The sequence below is a fragment of the Bos javanicus genome, chromosome 25 (genome assembly GCF_032452875.1).
Source record: "Bos javanicus breed banteng chromosome 25, ARS-OSU_banteng_1.0, whole genome shotgun sequence".
Lineage (NCBI taxonomy): Eukaryota > Metazoa > Chordata > Mammalia > Artiodactyla > Bovidae > Bos > Bos javanicus.
In genome coordinates, this window is record NC_083892.1 from 797099 (window position 1) to 822185 (window position 25087).

The window sequence follows — 25087 nt, forward strand, 5'->3', positions numbered from 1 at the left end:
CACAAGGGACAGTGGTGGGCTGAGGATTCAGAGGAAGGAAGAACTTAACTGACGAATGAATGACCCAAGCATCACCCCAGTGAGGACACCAGCAATGCTACCTTCTGAGGACACAGGAGAGGTGCCTCTGAGCAGGTGGAGTCGCAGGCATTCCTCAGAGCAAACAAGAGGTGTGCGAAAGGGCAGGCATAGAGCCTTTGGGGTTACTGGATGAACTGTGGAGCACCTGAAAGGAAATGATTGAGACAGGTGTGGGTTTTTCTTATTCATTTGCTAGAGCTCTTTATGTATTAAACATACTCTTTAGGGCTTCCCTGGTAGCCCAGATGGTAAAGAATCTGCCTGCAATGCAGGAGGCCTTGGTTTGATCCCTGGGTTGGAAAGATGCTCTGGAGAAGAGAATGGCAACCCACTCCAGTATTCTTGCCTGGAGAATTCCATGGACAGAGGAACCTGGCGGGCTACTGTCCATGGGGTCACAAAGAGTCGGACACAAGTGAGTGACTAACACACACACACACACACACACATATTGCTTGAGATTTTATTTTAGACTATCTTTCCATTCCAAAGTGGAAGTAGAACAGTGTCCTCAATTTCTAAACAGATCAAAGTCCATGAGGTATAGCTCTCATTGTAACTAATTATTCCCTGAGCATATGCAGCAGTTTTGTGTTGCCCACTGAGAATTCAAAGGTAAATATGAAACAGCTCTTGATCTTGAAAGAATTCACAGTCTAGCCGGGGAGGGACAACCACCTTGTCATACCATGTGAAATGCCCCCAACACATGCCCAGACGAGTGTGTGGTGAATTTTGTCAAGAAAGATCCTCTTCTTCTATGTATGTTACAAATGTTCATTCTGGGTTTTTTGTCTTGTTCCTAATGTTTGGTGTGTTACCAATAGTTATGTGGTCAAATGACCAGTTTTCCTGGCTTGTTTAATTCTATCTTCACCACCTGTCATGTGGACTCCATGAGGAGAGGGGCTGCCTCTGAACAGAGGCTCTCCCAGATAGGCTTGATCAGCAACTTCTGGACCCCCCGCCCCAGCCTCCGCTGTTGGTGTTGGTAGCATTTTGAGTGAAGGAACTGAACTGGGCTTCCCTGGTGGCTCAGTGATAAAGAATCCACATGCAATGCAGGAGACTCGGGTTCAATCCCTGGGTTGGGAATATGTCCTGAAGAAGGAGATGGTTACCCACTCCTGTGTTTTTGCCTGGAGAATTCCATGGACAGAGGGGCTACAGCCCATGGAGTTGCAAAGAGTTGGACACGACTGAATGACTGAGCGTCCATACACACATGCTTCTTACAGTGTGTGTTTTTCTTTTAAAATGCTCCCTTTTCTTTTCCATGAAAAGCCCTCCCTTCAGACCTTGTCTGTAGAGTAGCACCTCTAAGAGTTCTGACAGAGGTGCAAACACCCGCAACGTGGAGAGCCCCCAGCAGACAAGCGTGTGCCCAAGGACCTGGTCAGGCCTTGCTTCCAGGTCCTTCCACAGGAACCCACATGCCGCACTTCCCCCATCCTGCCTTGTCACCCCCCGCAGTGGGCCATGAGCCCACGCAGCCATCTGGGGGGAGCGAGGGAGAGTCCAGCGGCCCTGGCCCAAGCCTGCCTGAGCATCCCTGGGTCCTCACTGAGCGCTCCGAGCAGTGGGAGCAGCGCAGGGGCCGGGGGCGAGGAGGGCTGCGCTGCTGCCAGGTGGGACCCCAGGCGCTGCCTTTCAGGTGGGGATGGAGCCACAAAGGGCCCTTTGTCCTCAGCCTCCCCTGGCCGGCGCTGCATTGTCCCCCCCCCCCTCAGAAGGGCACAATGGGACATTGTGCAGAGCAGAAAAGGGCCCCTTGTCCAGCCTCCAGCTCCCGGGGCTCTGGGCTCCCTCCTCGGGTCTGCCCAGGGTGGGCGAGGCCACCAGAGAGGGCTTCTTGGAGCTCATGTTCTCATGTCCCCTCCAGGGTCCTCCTTCCTGAGCTGACCACAGAGGTCCAGTCCATCTGAGAGTCTAGAACCTCCATGGGAATGAACGCTGACGAGCAGGACCTGGCCATAGAAAGGCCAGCCAGAAACTCAAGTTCTTGGCTGTTTCAACCTGCATTTAATAAAATGTGCACTGGTGTATTATTCAGCCATAAAACAAGAGATAGGTACTGATGTATCTACAACATAGATGGATCCTGAAATGTGTGCAGTGAGAGAATTCAGACACATAAAGCCACGTATTATACGAGTCCATTTACATGAAACATCCAGAGTTAAGTCCATCCACAGAGACAGAAAGTGGACCAGTGGCTCCAGGGAGTGAGGTGGGGGGTGAGACTGCTCACAGGGGCAGGGTTTCCTTGTGGGATGAAGGAAACACTCTATAGAGAGGTGGTGCAGAACATGGCGAGTGTACGAAATGCTACTGAATTGTACACCTAAACATACTTACTTCTATGCTATGTGGGTTTCACCAAAATAAAAAAAAGATATCTGCTCTGGTCCTAGTTTCAGAATCACTTAAAAAGGCACTGCTTTACCAGTCACAATAGGTCTTGTCATTTATACTAAACTTACATCTTGATCTATATTGCTGTTATTGAGTCGCTCAGTTGTGTCCGACTCTTTGTGACCCCATGGACTGTAGCATACTAGGCCTCCCTGTCCATCACCAACTCCTAGAGCTTGCTCAAACTCATGTCCATTGAGTCAGTGATGCCATCCAATCATCTCATCCTCTGTTGTGCCCTTCTCCTCCTGCCTTCAATCTTCCCCAGGGTCAGGGTCTTTTCCAATGAGCTGGCTCTTCACATTAGGTGGCCAAAGTGTGGGGAGTGGCTAACAGTTGTAAAATAATCTTAGATATTATTGTGCCCCACAAGGGTAACCCACTCAGAAACAAACCTTTTTCTGCAACCCTGAGCCACAGGGCTGTGGGCCTGGTGCTGGATGGCGCTCTGAGGTGCCTTCTCTGGCTCCCCAGCTCACGCCTGCACGAGTATCGGTGGAGCTGCCAACTAGCCAACGCCAGGGCCTGGAGAGGCTCCTGAACCCACATTTACAAGCAGATTACTGTATGAAAATAAGTCAAAAAGATACGAGAAAGGCCAGAGGTGCTGAGAAGAGGCCTGACTGCCCTCTTGGCTGGTTGCAGGAAGATCCGGAGCCGACCCCACCTAGACAGAACCAGAAAGGGCCCAGAAAGAAGGGGAGGAGAGAACAGGGGCCCCCTGAGAAGAGCCATCAGCTTGAGATAGGCTGGGGTCCTGGGAACCCCAGGGTGGGCCCGGAGCTGGGGCGCACGGCTCATGGCTGGCGGTGCTCCCAGCAGCTGCGGGGCGGCTCCACGGAGGAAGGGCCACGTCGGCACCTCGTCCAGCTGTCCCCGGGCACCCGGGCCGAGCAGCCCCCACTGCATCAGGGCACCTGTCCCCGACGTGCCTTTGCAGCTGTCTCTGGCACCCACAAGAACCCAGCTTGCGCCCGAATCTAATCGTGCACCCTTCATTTACCCCAATTTTTCATGTCTTGACATCTGCTGACGGGAGGGGCAGGACCTGCTGGCGCTAACATCTGTCACTGTCTTCTGGAGGTGGTCAGTGTGCACCAGCCCCACTCTGTCCAGCAGCCAAAAGCCCCTGGTGAGGCTGGCAGGTGCGGGAGGGGGTGGACGAGCAGGTGCGGGCCATTTGTGGTTGTTCTGGAACGGTGACTCACGGGCGGCTGTTCTGCTTGGCTCGCCGTTTCCTGTCCCCGCGGCTTGGGCAGTCTACCCTGCACCCCCAGAGGAGCCCAGCCCCGTGCGGCCCTGCAGGGCGGTGGGACATGAGTATTGCCAGGCAGGATGGGAAGAAAGTTACCCTCTCTGGCTGCACAACCCTGAGGGGAAAAGAACAGACAGCTAAGCTTGTGGAATCACATTCTGAACGGGAAAAAGTCTTGGAAACCTCCAAGGTCACAGTCAGGACCCCATAGGTGAATCTGGCCCATGGGGCTGTATCAGTTACCAAACCCCACGGTAATGCCATATAACAAACAGCCTCAAAGCCACAGGTCACGGTTGGTGGGCAGTGCTCCCCAGCCAGCCTGGCACAAGCACCTTACAGCCTCGCCCACAGTGGCCTCCACGCCCACCTCCCTGCCTGGCTCCTGAAGGGACCTACCTCCAGGACCCCTGATGTGGCCCAGACCTCGGGGTGCTGAGGGCTGGGCGGGGGAACCTGTGTCCAGGGCCAGCCGCACCTGGTCGTGCCTTCCTGTGACTCTCGCCCAGTGGTGAAGCAGAGCCTGCACTTCTGGAAGGGGCGAGCAGCACTGTTGTCCCGGGCTCTCCTGCAGGACGCCCAGCAGACCTGCCCATGGGCAACGTGCCCGGAGAGCATCCAGCTTCCTGTGACGGAGTTCACAGGGAGGACACAAGACACATGGGGTGTTGTCCACGGCACACCCAGCATCCTACGGAGCAGGGTCACTCCCGCAGGTGTCGCGGGCTCCCTGCTGCCCAGAGTAATGCCAGAACTCGCCCGAGCTAGAGGCCAGAGGATGGCATCAGGATCCGCAGCTGGGAGCGCCCTCCTTGAAGGGACCCCAATGCTCCCCGGGGGAGCCCCACAGCCCCCCAGGGCAGGAGGTTGGGCGGGGACGAGCCTTCAGCTCCTGTTCACAGGCCGGCTGGGAAACCTCCAGCCACACCTCCTGGAACGTTTCGCAGGCCAAGCCTCTGCAGGGCCAACCCCGCGAGTGTCACCCGCTGTCCCAGCACCAACGCAGGTCTGGCCTGGAAGCCCTGGAAGTGTTTGCAGAACGAGCGACAAAACACATCACACTCACCCCCGATCTAAGCTCACAGACCTGCTCAGTGGCCACGGGTGCTCTCCGTTTCTTAACTACAGAGTGTTGAAAGCTGTGGAAGACTGCCTCTAACCTCTCGGGTTGATCCTCTAGTGGATGCTCAGGGGTTCCATGGTCAAGAGCCTTGGGAGTCGGTGCATCCAGGGCCCTTGGCATTCAGCTCCGCACAGCCTGAGCAGGGCCCTGTGTCCAGGGGCTTCAGAGAGGGAGCAGCGGCCCAGCCGTTAGGAGGCTGCGATCCATCTGCCCCCGGGCCCCCAGCTACCTCCTCTGATGACTGGCCGGTGCCCTGCTTATGCCTGGCCAGGGAGCCTATTCCTTCTCAAGCTGACACCAGGTGACTGGGCGGCGACCACCAGTGTGAACGGCAAAGCCGGCCCCCATCTCGCAGTCCTGGGGTCCCGGGCACAGGAGCAGGCGGCTGCTGCTCGTATCCTGCACGCGTCCCACCAAGAAGGGGGTGAGCTGGCTGCTGCCCCGCCAGGCCCGGAGGCCCCGAGGGCTCTGCCGCAGCCTGGCGCCCCAGGGGCAAGGCTCTGCCTGGCCCGCGTCTGAGCACCTCCCACCTCCTTGCGGGAGAACTGCGACCCCCCAGCATCTCCCCCAGAGAACACCTTGGTTAAACCCCCTTCACCATGCTCAGAAAGACAAACACCTGAGTGAAAATCTGTGACAGAGTGTGCTTTAACTTGCCTTGGACACTAGTGGGTCTGTGAAAACTTCCAGAGGTGTCCAGGGCCTGGCCAGCCGGAGCCCCTTACTAGGAAAGGGGATTTTCTTTGTGACGTGTCTACTTCCAGCCACGCTGGCCCGCCCTAGGCTCACCTGACACAGGCTGGTGCTGAGCAGTTGAATTTGGACAAAGTGCGTCCTCTGTCGCTCAGTCAGGTTCGACTCTGCGACCCCATGGACTGTAGCCCGCCAGGCTCCTCTGTCCGTGGGATTTCCCAGGCAAGAATACTGGAGTAGGTTGCCAGTTCCTTCTCCAGGGGATCTTCCCAACCCAGGGATCAAACCAGCATCTCCTGTGTCTCCTGCATTGGCAGGAGGATTCTTTACCCACTGAAGCACCTGGAAAGCCCAGCTTGGACAAGTGAGTGAGTGAAAGTCGCTCAGTCGTGTCTGACTCTGTGACCCCACGGACTATACAGTCCACAGAACTGTCCAGGCCAGAATACTGGAGTGGGTAGCCTTTTCCGTCTCCAGGGGATCTTCCCAACCCAGGGATTGATCCCAGGTCTCCTGCATTGCAGGCAGATTCTTTATCAGCTGAGCCTCAAGGGAAGCCCAACTTGGACAAGAAGCCTCATTAAATCAGAAAGTCAAGCTTGGAGGGAAAAGCATAGCTCTTGGCAGCCTGTTTGGGCTCAGAAAGCTGTTTTTCTGAAGTCAGTTTCAACACCCTGGTCCCCCTCCTTCAGGTGGACTGAGGAAATCCCTCCAGTCCCATTGCTGGGGTCCCCAGGGTGAGGGCCCAGAATGGGGCTGGGGTCCGGAGATCCAGGAGTCCAGTGGCATGCAGAGCCCTTCTGCAGGGACAGAGAGTGGATTTACCAGCTGATGGGAGGGGCCGTCCAGAGGCAGGCAGAGCCCAATGCCTCCTCGGTGCCCAGTTACTCCGGGGAAGATGCTGCTGGCCCTGGCTGGACCCCCTGGGGCTCCCTCTACCCTGGGGACCCCACCTGAAGGCGGCTTTGGCAGCAGAATCACCCTCTTCCTGCCATCAGAGACCTAATGGCTGCGGGTGGAGCCAGCTCCAAGCCTGCTGGCTGGAGAGAGACGGATGGGCACAGCCGGAGGCTCGGGGACCTGGGGTGGGGGTGGGGGGGTGAACGCAGGCGGAGCAGAGACCACAGCTGTCCCGACACACCTGTGCGCACATCTCACTGGGCAGACACTGGGCATGGGGGCCCATCTCCTTGGGTTGAGCATCATCCCTCCCCAAAGAAGAACGGCCACAGCACGGGGGTCCCACTGGCAGCCTGCAGGCGCCCCCAGGCGCTGTGCGTTTACTCATCAGGAGGCCTTGGAGCTGGTGACAAGGTGCAGAGGGATAGCCTGGGCTGGGCCCTGTGCCCGGAGCCCGGGAGGCGCCTGTGGAGGTGCCCGCTGGATGCAGCGATGGCTCAGGACCTGCCCCTGCCATGGGCGGCCCCGAACACCCGCCCTACGGGCAGAGACGGGAAGATCCAGGTGCGACCTTCTAGAGTCCTCCACACAGAGTGATGAGGGCCACCACTGCCCACCCCTGGGGGACACCGGTCCAACCCAGGGGCCAGTTTCCACCCAGACCAGAACTTCCACAGCAGCTGGCAACGATGCTGGGGAGGGGGGCTGAGCAAAAGGCTTGGCTCCGAGCCCCGAGGGTCTGTCACCAGGGCTGCTGGAACCCTGGGGCGCCTGTCTTCTCTCTCCGGGACCTGGTGGGCCAGGATGAGGCTGCCTCCATGGGGCCTCTGCTCAGAGCTGCCCCCTCATCTCTGGCTTGGGTGTTTGGTGTCTGCAGACCGGCCAGTAATTAAAAGTACCAATTAATCCCTGAGGTTCAGCTGGGGTTCCCAGGATGTCATGCCAACTGCCTCGGGCTGCTTGCCAAGAGGCCCAGTCCGGGGCTGCGGACGCACAGAGGACACACGGCCGCTGGGGCTCAGGGGCCCACGTGGCCCGCCCCACAAGGCCAACTACAGACATGGCTTCCCTGACAGTCGGCGAGGAGAGCCAGCCAGGGGACGGGCGGGGATGGGCAGGGTACCCTTCTCTGCAGTGGCCTGGGGCCCTCAGCAGCCCGTTCAGATAGGGACTTCCCAAGCAGGTCCAGCAGCTGCGGTGGGTGGGCCGGGGGGGTCTCTGCACCTGGAAGGGGTTGCCCTGCAGCTCTCTAGCCCTCTGCTGGCGGGCCTCATAGGCACAGGGGCGCCTGGCAGCCCACACCCCCTTCTCTGCAGGGCCCTGGAGCCTCTGCCAGGGGATGCTGGCCTAGAAACCTTGCTTACATCAGTGTTCCCAGGCTGATGGTCGAGGGTCAGGGTCCTGCTCCAAACCTGGCCCATCGGATCATCTCCCTGAAACAGCACAGCCCACTCTGTAAAGGTGCAGCATGTGGACTGGGGTCGGCAGGACAGGAAGGAAGAGCTAGGAGAAGGGGGGGCCAGGAGGGGAACTGGGAGCTGCCCCCACCTCGCTGTGTTCACAGACCACCAGTGCTTTTTGCTGCCCCAGGGCCTTGACACATGCTCCGTGCCCCCTCCTCACCATACTCTTTCCTCTCTGATTGGTCAGAAGCTTCAGGCCTCAACTTGTCACCTCCTCAGAGCCGCCTTCCTGGACTACCCCGCCCACGCCCATGCCCACCGGTGGTAAGATCTCACAGCTTGGTGTGTTGGCCCTCCTCAGACGCCAGCACCTTCTGGGCTGGGACTGTGTGTTGCCCAGAAAGGCCGCCGCACACAGCGGGCACCTCATCGGTACAGGAACCAGCTATGGCCCTGCCTCCTCTGCAGGCTGCATCCCGGGTCCACTCAGAGACTGCCTGGAAGCTCAGGAGACGAACCCAGGTCAGCACCCATGGGTGGGGCTGGAGTGCACCCGGAGAATTTTACAGCCTTCACACCAGCCAGAGGGTTTGAGGGGCACTTCTGGGCATCAGCAGCAGGAACGAGCTGAGCCCTGGCAGGGGTCTGCTGCCCCATGGCGGGGAACGGTGGCCTGCACATACGTGACAAGCTGCCCACAGCACTGTATCAGTCCCAGCCACTGCAGCCTGGGGATGCCCAGGGTGGTCACATGCCACACACTGTGGCCTGGATCAGGCGCTGGGCTCCTCTAGCTCAGCCTCTTTTCCTCCAGGGGTCCCATCAGTCACCGGTCTGTGTCCTAGCTGTGCGGCGCCCCTCCACAGGTCGGTGGGAGCAGGGAGAGGCCGCCCTGCCCAGTGTGCCCAATGCAGCCTGGGCTCCATTCTCCTCTTCATGGAAACACAGACCTGGTGCCCAAGGGCACACCCAGTACAGCGGGGTCGGATCCGGGCCCCAGGGCAGGTCTGTCATCCCTGCCGCCTTCCCCTCATCTACAGGATGCCTGGGTCCCTATGGGCCAAAAGTCCGGCGGCTGCCCTGGGGTACCCCCCCCCCGACCCCGCCTTGGGCCTCTGGCTGTAGGGTGGGGCCCCAAGAGGAGGGCAGGGCCTCAGGAGGGAAGCCACCAGATGAGGGGAATGTGACTCTGCAAAGATGGGCAGGCGATGGGAGGGGAGGCACAGGGACAGGCCCCTCTGGAGGCTGGCTCTCCCTCCACCGTCGGGGCCTTCTCCAGCACCTTTAGAGCAAGGCGCCTCAGGGTGCTTTCCTGGGAGACTGGAGATCAGGGTCACTGACCCAGGGCAAGTGGGGCAGCCCGTCCCTGACCCAAAAGTGGCAGGGACTTGCCTCTGGGCCCTGGTGCCAGCGGCTCCAGATGTGAGGCTGTGGGGTCCAGGCAGCCCCTGGAGCCCACTTGGCGTCTGCCTGAAACTAGGCCTTCTCCAAGGTGGAGTGTGCAGAATCTTCATTTCTAAGGGGATCACAGCCCAGGTGCTTGGGCTCTGTGGGTAGGAAGGGGGAGGGACCGGGTACTGGGGGCACCGTCTGGCTAAGGAGTGGGGTGAGGGCAAGAGGCTCTCCCTACAAGGTCAGAGGCTCAGTGGCAGCCCTCAAGTTGGTAAAAGCATCACCGACTTTCAATTTGGAGTTAACCGACCAGCCCCTTCTATTCCTTAGGCTGCACCGCTGCTAGTCAGGGAATCATGACCCGAACCAGAGGTGCGTGGTTGGGGACTGGGCACCCTTGCCTTGGGTCACTCGGGTTGGGCGGGCCACAAGTTCGGAGACAGGCGCGTTCAGAGTTGGCTGCCCAAGGGGTGCAGTCTGGCGAAGCCTGGGCGGCTGGTCCGTCGTCTCAGGGCGGGTTTGGCGAAAGAATCCGAGCCGCCCTCGGGGACGGCCGGGCCCGCGGCCAACTCGCGGGGGCGGCCTCGGGCGGGGACTCGGAGCCGCGGCCCGGCGCTTGCCTCCGGGGAAATGTCCCCTCTCCGACCCCGCGGTCCCCACCAGGGCGGCACACCCCGCCCCCTTCTCTCCTTGGCTGGCGCGCCCACCTCCTCCACTCCAGGCGCCCGGAGCGACCTCCGCCTCCGCCAGACCACCCAGGACCGCCCCGCCGGACGGCCTCGGTGCCCCCAACCCCCGGATCACGTCCGGAAGGCCCTAGGCCCCCGCGTCCGGCCACGCCATCCGCCGGGCCGCCCTAGGGACTCTGCAGCGAGGGTCAGCCCAGGCCCCGCCCAGCGCTCCCGCCCACTTTGGCTGCCGCTGCTCCCGCGGCCGCGCCCCCGCCGCACTTTCCACGCCGGGACGGGACCGGTCCTGAGGTCGCCCAGCTCCGAGCCGTGTCCCCTGAGCGCGCGTTACCTGGACGTGCGCGGCGTGCAGACTGGCGCGCGGGAGGCTCCTCCACTTCGCGCCGGCCTTGCGGGCGGGGAGCCGATCCCCGCCCTGGGCCGCAGGCTGGCGGGCAGTTGACCCCGGCGCCTCTGGGCTGTGGGCAAGACGTCGGGGCTCGACGCAGGCCTCGGGGGGGAGGCTTTTGAGGGCCCGCCTCCTCGCGCAGCGGGCAGCGGGGGCTGGGGGCTGGGCCCAGGGCCGGGACGCGCCAGCAGAGGGAGCGCCGCCGAGCACCCCGGCAGGGACAGGGCGCCACGAGCGCTCGGTGCTCCCCGCTGCTGCCCCCTTCCCCTTCCCTCCCCGTCTGGAAGGGGGGCCCACGGCGTGATGCACAGTCCGGCCTCAGATCGTCGGCTGCCGGGCGCGCCGGCCCCACGTGGTGAGGCGCCAGGCGGGGCGGGCGGGGGCGCCGCGGGAATCGCGGCGCTTTCTTTAAGGTGGGGGGGAGGGGGCGGGGGGCGGCCAAGCTCCGCCCCCAGTGGCAGTGGGGTGCGTGCCGGCCAATGGGGAGCAGGACGGAGGGCGGAGCCTTGTGGCAGCAGCTTAAAGAAACTTGTTGCGGGTCGCCCCGCGGGGACCGATCTCCGGCGGCAGCGGCGGCTGTAAGCGGGCTGGGGTCGGGCCATCGCACGGCAACCTCGGGTCCCAGAGCGGCTGCAGCGCAGCGGCCATCGACCCGGTGCGCCTCCCTGGTGCGCGCTTCTCCGCGCGCGGCCCCGATGCTGGACATGAGCGAGGCCCGCGCCCAGCCGCCCTGCAGCCCGTCTGGCACTGCCAGCTCCATGTCGCACGTGGAGGACTCGGACTCGGATGCGCCGCCCTCGCCCGCCGGTTCCGAGGGTCTGGGCCGCGCGGCGGGCGCGGGCGGCGGCGGCCGGGGCGACGCGGCCGAGGCGGCGGATGAGCGCTTCCCCGCCTGCATCCGCGACGCCGTGTCGCAGGTGCTCAAGGGCTACGACTGGAGCCTGGTGCCCATGCCCGTGCGCGGCGGCGGCGGCGGCGCTCTCAAGGCCAAGCCGCATGTGAAGCGGCCCATGAACGCCTTCATGGTGTGGGCGCAGGCAGCGCGCCGCAAGCTGGCGGATCAGTACCCGCACCTGCACAACGCCGAGCTCAGCAAGACGCTGGGCAAGCTGTGGCGGTGAGTGCCTGTCCTCAGGCCGGGGGCGGGGACCGGGCCCTGGGGTGCCTGGAGCTGGGAGGTGGCGCAGCGCCCGGCCTCGGCCCTTCTCCCAGTGGCTGTTCCCAGGGCGAGTCCTAGTGGAAAAACCCGATCTGGCCAGCCGGTCGGGTGCGGGGTACAGGACAGACTGGGCAGGCAGAGGGCAGCGGGAGGAGTGTGCCCCCGAGAACACGCCTAGAGTCCAGAAACAGCCCCCTCTAGGCCATGATGGCAGGCTGAGTTAGGGGACCTCAGCTGTGAATGGCCCCAGAGCCTGGAGGCCTGTCCCTCCCAGTGGAAAGTGGCCTCTTTCTAGAAGCAGGACCCATCTCTGGAGGTGCCCTCTCCTTGGAAAGGACGCCCGAACCACCCCATTGCAGGAGTCTAGAGGCAGATGGAAGGGTGTGGTTTGCCTGATGGCATCTCCCTGCAGCTTCTCCCTCTTCTCCACCTCTGCACCTTCAGCGGGGACAGAGGGGAACGCAGGGGCTGTTCAGCGCTGGTGCCCACATTGGCGTGATGAGGCTGGCCATTCTGTAGAAAGTAGCTGCCCTACGGCGGTAGTGGGCCTCAGCGACAGGACTGCTCTTCGTTCGGGGCAGCCCACCCCCCACCAAATGCTCTCTACTGGGCTTGACAGTGGGAGGCTTGGGGGTCAGGGCACTGGTCCCCTTTCCTGCCCCTCACCTTGCGAGTGGGCACTCAGACCTTGTGTTTGTGTCTTCTGTGCTCCTGCCCCTGTCCAGTTAGTGCTGTGCCCCCAGACCCTGGCCCACAGGCAGTTGGAGGGGAGCTCTGGAAGGGTATGAGAGGCCAGTGTGTGTTCACAGACTCAGTGAGGACCACTGGGTCATGCCAGTGTTCCTGGAGCCCTGGGAAGCCAAGCTGCCCGGAGTCTCGGCTTGGCTCCCAGGAAGCCTCCCTTTGTCCAAGTGTATGCTCAGCTGGGTCCTGGCCTCTGCACCCGCCTGCCTTAGAAAGTCCCAAAGGGAGGGAACAAACAGGCTCGGGAGGGGAAGTAAGAGGGAGAAGATGGAAACGGGAGGACCTGAGTCTTTCCTGGCTCATTCCTCCGATCTCCCCTGGCTTACTCCCGCCCAACCTCGGAGCAGGGGCGCACGGCCTGGGGCCCCCACCCCCACAGAGGTGCGGGCAGGCACACAGCTCCCCTGGACCTCCCAGGCTCACCGATGTGGTGCCGGCCGCCTGCTCATCCCACCCCTGCCCTCTGTCCCGCAGCCTGCTGAGTGAGAGTGAGAAGCGCCCCTTTGTGGAGGAGGCGGAGCGGCTGCGTGTCCAGCACAAGAAGGACCACCCCGATTACAAGTACCAGCCGCGCCGCAGGAAGAGTGTGAAGACCGGCCAGAGCGACTCGGACTCGGGCGCCGAGCTGGGCCACCACCCGGGCAGCATGTACAAGACCGACGCTGGCCTGGGGGATGCGCACCACCACAGTGACCACACAGGTGGGCTCCCGGGGCCAGCGAGCAGGTCAGGGCCCACAAGAGAACCAGGCCTTCCCCGGGTCCCCTGAGAAAGGCCTGTAGCCCCGAGAGGCAGCTATTCCGACGCCCACGGGGCCTGCTCGGCCTCCTCTGACACTGGGTGCCTCAGGGCTCATCCTGGCCCAGTGCCCTGTGACTTGGGCGTTTTCTGTCCTTCAGGAAGGCCTTTCTGCTCCCCTGGCCTTTTTACTGGTTCTGACCTCGGGTTCACTCATGCTGCTGGGCTGGTGGTCAGCAGCTCAGTTTCAGGATCAGACTGACCCGGGTGGAATCCCGGCCAGCTGAGCAGTCTCAGTCGAGCTGGCGAAAGCAATGGGCCTGGGGAGACAGGTTTGGTGTGGACCCTGTGGTTGCCATGGGTGAGGGACTGGGTGCTTCCTCTCCTCCCCCCCACCCCCACCTTGGTGGTCACGACAGGGCCTCCCTGGCCCCAGGTCTTCCCCCAGAACAGTGCTTAACGGAATTTCCTTGGCTGCGGAGTGAGGTCTGGATCTGGCTTTGCTGGAATTTCTGGGAAATATACGGGAACAAAAAGCCGTTGATTCCTACCTGCGGCAGTTAGCGGGGCGGGTTTTCCTCCCGTGTGTGTGTCGCCAGCCCAGCTGCCCCCTACAGAAGGGGCATTCATCCCTGAAATGTGCTCTGTCCCCAGGGCAGACCCACGGGCCGCCCACCCCGCCCACAACCCCCAAGACTGACCTGCACCACGGGGGCAAGCAGGAGCTGAAGCTGGAAGGCCGCCGCCTGGTGGACAGTGGGCGTCAGAACATTGACTTCAGCAACGTGGACATCTCCGAGCTGAGCAGTGAGGTCATCGGGAACATGGACACCTTCGACGTCCACGAGTTTGACCAGTACCTGCCCCTCAACGGCCACTCGGCCCTGCCCGCTGAGCCTGGCCAGCCCGCGGCGGCCGGCTCCTATGGGGGCACGTCCTACTCGCATTCCGGGGCGGCCGGCATCGGGGCGTCCCCTGTATGGGCTCACAAGGGCACTCCGTCGGCCTCCGCATCGCCCACCGAGGCGGGCCCCCCACGGCCGCACATCAAGACGGAGCAGCTGAGCCCCGGGCACTACGGCGACCAGTCACATGGCTCCCCGGGCCACGCCGACTACGGCTCCTACAGCGCGCAGGCCAGCGTCACCACTGCCGCCCCCGCCGCAGCCGCCAGCTCCTTTACCAGCTCGCAGTGCGACTACACCGACCTTCAGGCACCCAGCTACTACGGCCCGTTCCCTGGCTACCCGTCAGGCCTCTACCAGTACCCCTACTTCCACTCGCCCCGCCGGCCCTACGCCTCGCCCCTGCTCGGGGGCCTGTCTGTGCCGCCCGCCCACAGCCCCCCCAGTAACTGGGAGCAGCCCGTGTACACCACCCTGACCAGACCCTGAGGGTGCGGCCGCGGGAGGGGCGCCGGCCGAGGACCTCCTCGCCCCGGTAGAGACACACAGCCTCCAGGGGCTTGGAAGGTGCAGCGAGGGCAGGAGTCGTGGCTGTGTCAAGTGCCTGCCGAGGTCCGTGAGGAGCCAGGCTGTGTGAATGAGCCCCCTCTGCTTCCAGATTCCCAGACCCCCATCCACGGACAAAGCCCTCCTTCCCTTCCCTCTCTTTTTGTGGGGACTGCGGCTTGGAAGCCCAGCCGGGCCCCTCTTCCGAGCAGGCACGGGAGCCTGGGTTTTGCCTCTCCATGGCTGCAAAGCGGCAGCCACAGCACAAAAGACAAAAGGAGGGAAGAGGCGCGGGGGCTCCGGGCCCCCTGAGCTCCGAAGGCCCGGCCAGCCTTGGTACTGAGAACGGGCAGGGCCCACGGATGACGTTCCCGTGGCCGGGAGGCGTCCGAGGGAACACCTCCTGGGACCAGCCCATTAGACTGGAGGTGTTCCTTGTAGTTAGGGTTCTTCCGAGCAAGGTTTGGCTGTGATTAACACTTCTCTCTTTTTATTTTATTATTTTTTTTAATTTTTATTTTTGAAGCTTCAATGTGTTTGATTTGTTTTGAAAGCTGTTAAAATGTATTTATGTTCTGTGTTATTTTATCTTTAATTAATGAAATAATCTGTGCAGAGAGTAGAATTTAAGACGAAACAGAAGCCGGAGAGCTGAGGGTGAGGCGTGGGCGGGGCAGAGGGTGGGGGTCCCTGCTCTGAGTGGCAGGGCCCCAGCTCCGGGTCCCCCGGAGGTGGCCGGAGCACCTAGGCAGGAGAAGGGGCTTGTCTTGTGGTTTCTCTGATCAGGTTGGGGTACCCCTGGCACGGGCATTAAGTCAAGGTTTAGGAGGCAGAGCGCCACTGAATTTCATCCCTGCACGAGGCCGTGCCAAGTGGTGGAGGCGGGGATTTCCTGGGACTCGGTGGCTCCAGAAACGCATTAATCTTGGCTCTTAGGAACCAGGCGCCACCTACAAGCTGTGAAACTAGAACCTTCTCCACTAAGCGTTTTTAGATTCTTAGTTTTAGAAGAAAAATGCCGGATTTACCTGTCCTGCTTCCGCTGTGCGCTGAGCGACGATAACCGCCTACTTCCTGGAAAATTGTGCCTTTAAAACTTTGTAAATTTAAGTACATCTGAGATGTTGCTTCTTTTTACTTTTTCTACTTTTTCCTACCTTTTTCTAGAACAAAAATTTTTTTTTTTTGCATATGTCTTCCTGGGGGTGGGGGCAGGGGGCTGCAGCAAACTGTTTTTTATGCAATCTATTTTTTGGTGTCAAGTTTGAACTTTCGCTGTCACTTACCTGCTGTGTTTCGCTCCTTTCTGACCAAGCAACGCTAACTTTTGTACAGATTGATTTGATAAAAATTAAAAAATGCTTTTTATCTACGTGGGCTGCATTTTGTGTGTTGCTTCCTGTAAGCCTGGGAGCTGTGGGTCTCCAAGACCGAGGGGGTCCCGTTTTAAAGCGGGGCTCTGTGAGGGTTAACCCCAGGCTCCCCGGGAAGGGGCCGGCTGGCTAGACCACCCTCCATCTTCCTGCGGGTGTTGGGGGGAGGCTCCTCAGGAGGCAAAATGGGTCCAGATGAGCCAGATTCGGGCGGCGGTTTCCTCCTGGGCGAATCCCAGAGCTGGTCTCTGGGTGGCTGACGGCATTTTTCGGGCGCTGGCTCGGAGCCAGGCCGGGAGCTGGATAAAAGCCGCCCCGCAGGCCCTGGGCAGGGCTGTCTGGTAAGCAGAAAGGGTTTCTAGGCAGAGACGGTTGTGGGAGCAACGACAAGCGAGGGGCCTTTCCCGCACATGCGGCTCATGCGGGGGCTTCACAAGCCCGGGGGCACCCACCTCTGAGCTGCGCAGACTCGGCTGGGTTGAGAAGGTTGAGAGGGAGATTATACTTCTCATGAGAACCGAGATACGCCAGGCAGCTGCCTCTGTAATTTTAATGGGGCAGCGCAGGCAGGGGGGCGCACACCCCATCCCCTCGCCGGCCCAGCCGCCCACGTGGCTGCAGTCCAGGGCGCGTCCCTCGCCCCGCGCTAGGGAGCTGCGTCCAGGGCCTGCCAAGAGCAGCGTTTGGGAAGAGCTGCCCGGATTTATGAGGGTTCGTGAGGTCAGTGTGTGCCAAGCTTCCCAGGTCTGGGAAGGGGCTGCAGAAAGCCAGGCTCACGGACGCCCGCGGCCTTCACAGCCGGCTGCCTTCACGGAGCCAACCCCGCCCGGCCTGTGCCCGGCCAAGGGCTGTCCAAGTCCATATGGCCTTCCGAGCCCTCATACTGATGCCCCAAATCGAGGAAGGCCCCGGCGTCCAGCTGGCTGACAAGAGGAAGGGAGGCCTCCCTTGTGCTGCTCTGGGACGGCCCTGGTTCCCGAGAGCTGGCGGCTCTGCTGGTTTTGTCTGGACTTGGAGGGGCTCCTGTGAGTTAACTCCCCAGGGCCCGGTCTTCTCCCGCCGACTCACCCTGGGTGGGGTTCCCATGGGTTTCAGACCTCTGAGCTCCGGAGGCTCAGAGGTGAGTCCCTACCCCTGCCTGGCCTAGGGCCTGGAGATGCTGTGTCCTTGCCCCTCCAGGGGCTCCCTCCCCTTTTTGGGGGCTAGGCTGGTGGCTCACCTCCTGCCCCCGCCGGGAGCATTTTCCAACATCACAGGTTGAGCCCACAGCCAAGGGCCTTGAAGTGATGGGAATCTTTGTTTCCCCAAATGCCAGACCCCTCAGTGACACTCTCAGAAGGCATCCAGGGTGGACACCTGAGAGGTCAGGGCTGCTGGGAGGGGTCCCTGGCCTGTCCTGGTCCTCAGGCTGGAGAAGGATTTTTTTTCTTTTTTGGCCATCCCACGAGGCATCAGGATGCTAGCTCCCCCACCAGGGATGGAGCCCGAGCCCCTTGCAGTGGAAGGAAGAGTCCTAACCACTGGACCCCCAGGGAAGTCCCTGGTGAAGGGTTTTTGAGGAGAGCTTGGCTAACAATGTTCCCTCCAAGGTCGGCCTCACCCGGCCTCGCCCGGCCTCGCCCTGAGTCCAGGAGAGCCGGGCTGCAAGCTGGTTCGGAGTCCTGTTCTCGGGAGGCCTCCCATCCCAGGGCCAGCCTGGCAGAAGTTCCTCAATTTTCACTTCCTCACCCAGAAGCGAGAGCATTGCCTCTGGTGAGGGAGAAAGGGGAACTGGCCTTCACGACCCAGCCCTGCTCAGGTGAAGTAGGAAGGCCCTTCCTGGAATGACATTGGCTCTCAGAAGGGGACTTCCTGCTTGGATGGGAGCTCACAGCCCACGTGGCGTCAGCTCCCGGGCAGGCCTGGGTCCTCTGGGCAGCTGCCTGGGGAAGGCCCGAAAGCCTGCTCACCTGCAGATCTCGAGGCTTGGGCTCGGGACCCACCCAGCCTGCTGTGACTTTGGGCCACATTTAATGGGACAACAGCCTGGATGGGACATTACAGATGGAGGGTTCTGGCCTGGTGTGGAGCCACTCTCTCCTCCCCGACGTCTGGTCTGTGGCGTCAGGTGGGGCAGGGGCGGGGGGTGGACAATGTCTCCAGGTGGTGACTCAGGGCCACCCGGCACCAGGCAAGCCCTCACACCCTGTGTGGATGGCCTCCGTGGACACATTCCAACAGGCTTCATGGAAAGCCTGTGTTGACCACGACCCAGTCTGGACGCCACAAAGCCAGCGGTGCCAAGTACCCCACCCTCACCCCGGGGCCAGTGTAGACCCGAGACAGGGCAGACGGGGTGCTCTGCCAGGCGCTTGGGGTGAGGAGGGTTCCTTCTTGAGGAAGGAGGTGTGTAGCCATACTCTGCCCTCAAACTCAGGCCCCTGGCCCCGATGGGGCGTGGGGGCCCTCCAAGGAGAAAAGCCAGGGAGGGAAGGAGCAGAAGGCAGAAATACACCCAGGGCTGCGGCCCCGCTGCCACCGAGGACGGTCCTGCAGCAGGGAGCAGGGCCGCGGCCTGGCCCCGAGGGCCCAGCACGTCCACCCTGGACCGTGTGCCGGGCACCCAGGCTCTGAGGCTGTCCTCTCTCGTGCCTTCCAGCTGGTTCTGAGGCACCTGGCCTCCCTCTGGGAGCCTTGGCTTCCCCACCTGTAAGATGGAAGTGACCCCCTAACATGCTGGGCAGAACCAGCAAGTTTAGGGCCTGAGCGGACGGTTGACAGCGGCCCCTGGAGCCATTACCACCTCCAGTCACACCATGCGGCTCCGTGCTCAGCAGAATAAGGCAGATTTGCTTAAAAAAATCAAGTGAAAATGAAATGGGCAGAGAATGTGCATTCCAAGGCGGGGGGCCTGGGATGCCCGCTCCCAGCCCCGCCCCGGACCCCTCCTGCCGCTCTGAGTGCCTGCAGGAAGGTTGCCGTGCCAGGGGCTGGAAGCTCTGCCCCTCTGCGCCCATGACCACGGGGTGGCGACGGCCTTGCCAAGGTGCCCTGAGGGTGCATTCAGAGAGGCCAGGGCCAGCATGGACAAACAGGACCAGTGCCCTCCGGCCCCCTCCTGCGGACGGACTCGTCCTGGGCCCCTGGGGTCTTCCCTCCCCTCATTTCCCCCCAGGCACCCAGTGACTTCCTCAGCTCAGCCCCAGACCAGCTGATGGAGGCCAGGGTGCCTTCCTGCCTCCCGCCCGGGCAGGGCTATCCCAGGATGCAGGGCGGGCGGGGAACAGTCCAGTGAGCCGTAAACATCTCCCTGCGCCCCCCAGCTCTCTTCAGCCCCTGTTGTTCCTAGGGGGCTGAGGCCAGAATGTGGGGGGCTTGGGGCTCCAGCTGCCCTGGGAAAGCGCAAGGTCCCTGGACAGACCTCTTCGCGAGGCCCCTCCCCAGGTCAGCTCGGCCCTGCTCACCCACTCCCAGGCCAGGGCGCCCCCCGCGGGACCCCGCAAAGGGTTAAGGTGCTGGAGGCCGGGTGGAGCGCAGCCGGGCTGGTGCGGGGCCAAGAGCAGGCGAAGGCGCTGCATTTTAATGAATCATTATTGCCGGGAGGCCTTTGTCTTGCTTTATCCGGTGCACAATAAAAGAATTAATTAGACAGAAAATGGCAGGGCAAGGAACTGACAAGTCATTAAGGGCTGCTGAATGACCGATGAGATGCACGCAGGGGTGGATTTCAGCTCTGGAATCATAATGGCCGGGCGGGTGCTTTGTATGCGCGACCAGCCGGCCTGGGCGGCATTGTGGGCCCTGCCATGGTGGTCACGCGGGCAGTGGGAATCGGCTGACAAAATCGATGTATTAATTTTTGTGTGCAGACACAGCGTAAATATTTGGCGGCAGAGGGGACTTTAGGGTGGCCGTCCTGGCCTCCAGACTCGACTCCCGGCTCAGGGGACAGAGGCCAGCAGAGGGGGTGCCCCCCACTCCCTGCACTGTGAGAAGCAGAAGGCGGGGGTTGGGGAGAAGGAGAAAGACTGAAAGGAGAGGAAAGAGGAGGAGACAGGTGAGGAGAGGAGGGGGAAAAAGACAGGAGAGGGGGCGAGTGCAGAGGGGAGAGGGAGCCTGGAAAACCCAGAAGCAGCTCTCCCGAGAGCCAGGCTCCACCAGCGCCTGCTGCTGCTGTCATGGTTATTCAGACGTCACAAGGAAAAAAAAGTGCCACCTACAGATCCAGCTCTCCCACCCAGAAAAGCTGAGCTGCTCTGGGAGGGCAGAGCAGAGAGCCTGAGAGTTAGGAGTGCACCGGGGAGGGTTGGGGGAGGCTGGCCGGCCCCTCTGTGCACCCGCTCCCCAGGGGGCTGGAGCTGGTAATTGCTAGAAGCCCCCTGCTCCTTCACAGAATGGCCTGTGCCCCGCGGGGTGTCCTCTCAGGGGTGGGAGGAAAGGGGTCTCCCCACGCAGGTGATGGGAGTGTGGGGGGCCAGCAGGGTTTGTCCCCTGGATGTTAAGGGACAGGTGGCACCACCCCAGGACTGCTTGCCCAGCTCGTGATCTGGCTGACGGAGGAGGAGAGCCCAAGGCCGCGTCCCTGGTCTCGGCACTCAAGCCCAGGCCGGGGGGCTCCTGGGCTCCTGAGACCTTCACAGGAGGGACGGTCAGCCCCCTGCCGCACACCCTGCCCCCGCACAGGCGGAGGGGGGTTGCTGGCTGCCTTTGAGGGTGGGGGCTCTGTCAGATCAGGGCTGCACGGAGCAGAGGCCACACCTGTTTCCAGATGACCTGGTCCTGTTGGCGGCAGGGCCTCTGGACAAACCACCCCCACAATTGTGTTAGATGTGTATCCCCTCTGACACACAAGTGTGGGACTGAGGCGGCCTGGACCCTCTGGGCATCACCCCTAAAAGGGGGCCTCCTCTCCCTTCTCCCCCCTTTCTGGGGCCACTGGGGTCCTCTGGGGAACCGGCTCACTAAAGGACGGGAAGGGAGGGATGAGATGAACGTGGAAAGGGCCTGAGTGACCCTGGCTCTAGAAACTGGAGGCGTCTACCTTACCCAGACAGGAAGAGAGGGTCATCTCGGCGGGGTCCGGTGCCCGGCGTTGGGGAGCTTGCCCCCACCCCTGCCCAGGGCCTCTCTGCCCTCTGCTGTCCCACTGTAAAATGAGAAGGATGATGTGGACCACCCAGGAACAGGGCTCAGAGGCATGGGAGATGCAGGTGGACAGTGCTCAGCACGGGACTGGGTTCGGAGCAGCCAGCAAACACATCCCCCAGAGTGGATCTCGAGCTGAAGTTGGGATCACACCTCAGCCAGGGGTCGGCCTGCTGGGCAGGGCTGGCCCTGTAAATGGTACCATCCTACGCACACTCACTCAGTGCCAGGGGCCCATCTGGCTGGTTCTTTTCTTGCTGGGCGTGAGTGGGAAGCAGCAGTGAGGAGACACAGCCCCAAGCCATGCCTGGGGCAGGCAGAAATCTCCAGGCCAGGACTCAGGCGCAGCCTCTCACAGCTCTGGGTCCCAACTCATTCTGGTTTCTCCCAACACTGACTGTCACGTGTCCGAGAAGGCCCTCTGTCCCTGGAGAACCTGAACGATGGTTACCCAACAGACAGGGGTGGGAGCTCACACACTGCCCTGCTATGGAAAACACACACTTCGGGGTGTGGATGGGGGCAAGGGGAGGAGTAACCCCATCCCAACACGGGCAGTGAGCCCCTGGGTGGCCTTACGAGCTCAACAGGGTCAGAGCCTTGGCTGTGCTTGAACTTCACCTTTGACCTAGGCTGTTCTGGGCACAGACCAGATCCTCAGAGAGTGTTTGCTGACTGTGAATCCGTGCATGAATGGAGGAAGATGGGGCAAGTCTCAGTTCTCCAAAGCCTGAAGTCAGATGACTGCCCAGTTGCCCCAGAAGGGCAGGAAGCTAGGCTGTTTCTCTTTCAATAGGCCTCAGACAGCGGCTCCCTGTACAGGCCTAGCAGGGAGTGAAAAGGGGTGGCTGGTGGGACCAGAGACACAAAGGAACCCTGGGCACCCTGGGCATCCCTGGGTGGTAGGCTGGTGGCCCACACACAGTGGTTGTTGTGGGGGACTGGCCTGCTCTGAGCTGTTTAATAGAGAATGATAAGGATCACTGATGATCGAGACCTCGAATGATCGAGAGACATCTGAAGCACGTGCTGAGCTCCCTTCTCCAGAAGGCATGGCGGGGAGGGCGCCTGCCAGAACGGCCAACATTTAGAGAAGGGAAAACATGAAGCTCTGGAGAGGACGTGGGGACCGGGGCCTCATCCCTTGAAATGGGCTCCGTCCTCCAGCAGCGAGCATGCGCATACCCTGTGGTGTGGCAGCCCGCTCCAGGCACGTGCACACCCATGAAAGCACTCGTGCTAACGAGATAGACGGGGAGCTTCCCACATGCCCTTCAAGTAAGGAAGGGAATGTCTTTCCACACGTTGTGGTCCAACGCAGCTAGGAGAAGGAGCTGGGCTCCTCGGGGCGGGCCCCCAGGGGCAGGGATCTCGCAAGACTCCATTCACTTCCAGGATGAGGACTTTTGCTTTCTTGTTTTTAAAGGCAGGGCAGTGAGAAAAACACACGGAAGGATTTCTCCCAAGATCAACCCCAAATTCTGCTGACCTCTCTACGGGAAGTGGGGTCTCTGGAAGTTTTTCTCCCCACAGTGGGGGGACCCACATCCCCAAGTCTCCACATTCTGGAAGGTTCCATGTCACTCAGCAGATGGAGAGAAACTACGCTGAAGACAGGAGAGTAGTGGTGAGGAGAGCCTGTGTCCCGGGTGTCCTGGGCACCTTTCTTCTGCTGGGGGCAGGGGAGGGCAGGAGCCCCCCGCACAGCTGCCTGAGGCCCCAGAGAGGAATGTCCAGGCATGAGCGCGGTCCTGTGAAAGGAGGACATCTCCGCGCTCTGCTGCGTGAGAATCTGGGGAAGCCATTTACAAGGGCTGGGGGGCAGTTGGGTGTGCTGGAGGGGGCAGGGGCCGTGAGGATAGCGGCCACCAGCCGGGTGAGCTGGGCGGGTCTGTGCTATCTCAGCCAAGGCCTGAGGGTCTGTGATTTCCCCACAGGCACCCTGCTGGCCGGCCCAGGCCAAGCCCCGGGCAGAGGAACAAAGTGGGGCGAGGCCCGGGGGGCGGGACGGGCCAGGCTCTGCTGCTGTGAAGATGGACGCTGCACCGTCTGCACTCCGAGAGGCGTGGGCTGTTTGGCCCTGGCCGGCTGGGAAGGGGAAGTGCCCTCGCCCCGGCAGCTGGACAGAGGGGCTTGTGGGCCAAGGCGCTGCTCCCAGGCTCGGCCTCCCTGAGTCCCACCCAAGGTCCCACTGCCCATAAGCCCCCTGCGCTGGCATCACCCGCAGGGGACGCGTTCTTGGTGTCTTAGTTAAGAAGGTTCTGGATCCCTCTGCCCGCCCCGGGAGCGCAGTGGGCACGTCTGGATACTCAGGCTGGCCCCTGGGAGCCGGCCGGGTGTGGGGCGCACACCAGGGGCTGCGGGACTTGGAGCCGGACCGGCGGGAGGTGCCCCGGCACCAGGACCCGATCGGGAAGCGCCGGCGGCAGTGTTTCCTCCCTTGGAACACCAGCCCGGCCGCTCGCGGGCAGATGGAAGTCGCAGGCCGGCCGAGCGGGGGTTTCCATCGCCTCAGGAGCGCCTGCAGCGAGCAGGCGCTGTCGCGGAGGAAGCCGGCGCTGGGGCTCCGGGAGGTGGGCGTCCTGCTTCCATCTGGCATGAAAGCTGCATTCTTGCAAAGCAGGACGCAGCCCGCTCCGGTGCCTTTGGAAAGCAGACCAACTCCTTCTCGACGGTGCTGGGTCGATGGGGTCGCGGGCCCTCGCCCCCTCCCGCCTCCAGCTCCGCACACCGTGTGTGCGCTCGGCGGGGCTGCTACCCCACGCGGGCGCCCGTCACCTGTTCCTCCCATTTGCGAGCTAATTCCGCAGGGCGCGTGGGCGGCGGCGGGCGCGGCAGATCCGGAGTGTGGGCGCGGCTGCTCCCCGCGCCGGTACAAAACAGCACGGCGGAGGCGCATTTGCATGAAGCTCGGGAGAGGCCCCACCCAAATCTTCCTTGGTGTGGAGCCCCTGAAGCTTGTCTGCAAAATGCAGCCCCTCGTCCGCCCCGCCACCCCGCCATCCGGAAGGATGCTGGGACCCCAGCCAGAGGCCGCTTCTGTTCCCTGCTGGTTCGCACCCCACCCCACCCCCACCCCCCCGTGCCGGGCGTGTCCCAGAGGCTCAGACTCGGTTTACTCATCTGGGAAATGGGCACCCGGGTCCACCTGTCTGGGCACCACGGGGGCCGAGGGAGCCACCAGGGGAAGAGAGGAGCGATATTCCCGTGGGCAGCCAAGGTGGTCAGCTTAAAGGAGCAGAGGCTTGGGCCCCACGGAGCCTAAACGGAACTAAAACGTGAGATTCCTGCTCAGCCGTAGATGGTGGAGAAGCCAGAGCCACGGTGCTGGGGCCCGCACCGCAAGGCTGGGGGCCCCCAGGGAGGAAGCTCAAGAAACGCCTGCGGAATGGAGACAGCTCGGGTCCTGGAGGCGCTGGACCAGGCTGAGGGGCTCCCTGAGGGAGATTCGTGGAAGGGGGACTCCTAACCGTGGAAATAATTAACTTGCTGTGCGGACTGGCTCCCGACTGGGCATCAAGCGACACGCAGGGGGGCCTGGTCCGGTGGGCGGGGCCTGCGGGGCTAGCGGAGGAGGTGTGTTGGGGGGGGTGAGTCCAGAGGGAGAGCCCAGCGGGCTCCCCGCAGGCCCTGCACCCAAGACAGAGATGGAGTAGCAGGAAGCCAGCTGGCTCAGCTGGAGCCAGAATGGTCATTTCCGCTTCCCAGGAGACCTAAGGGGACTGAGAGGGCTACCTGTTTGTTTTCAGCATCTGGGGAGGAAGGGTGGGACTCAGTCCTGCCCACATGCCATGTGCCCCGAGAGGGCAGCAGGGAGCCTACTGTGGTCATTGCTGACCTCAGCACCTCATGCAGGCACATGAGCTGACCATCAGGGTGGACAGGGGATCCGGGGATAGCATCTGGGTGGGAGGTCCGTGGGCTGAGCTCTGGCCAGCGCCCCTCATGACATCACTCAGACTCCCTGCCTGGTGGGGGTCTCCCCGATCTGTCGATGGAGAATGGGGTCTCATGTCACAAAGTGCCTGGTGAGACCTCTTGAGTTGCCCTTCAGCTGATGTAGGTTTAGGGGACTGATCCTGGGAGAAGGAGGGCTTTTCTTGTGATCCTAGTCCCGGGAGCCCACCAGATTCCCCCAGATTGCTCCTGTGGACTTCCA

At 61.9% G+C, this 25087-nt stretch overlaps 1 protein-coding gene across 1 annotated transcript; it reads left to right on the plus strand.

Annotated features, from left to right (window-relative positions):
• Positions 1 to 10779: 10779 nt before the first annotated feature.
• On the plus strand, positions 10780 to 15803 carry SOX8 (SRY-box transcription factor 8). Its single transcript, XM_061400671.1, has 3 exons — positions 10780 to 11456; positions 12717 to 12943; positions 13635 to 15803. The coding sequence occupies exons 1-3, from the start codon at positions 10819 to 10821 to the stop codon at positions 14372 to 14374; spliced, it is 1605 nt and encodes a 534-aa protein (XP_061256655.1). The 5' UTR covers positions 10780 to 10818; the 3' UTR covers positions 14375 to 15803.
• The last annotated feature ends 9284 nt before the right edge of the window (positions 15804 to 25087 follow it).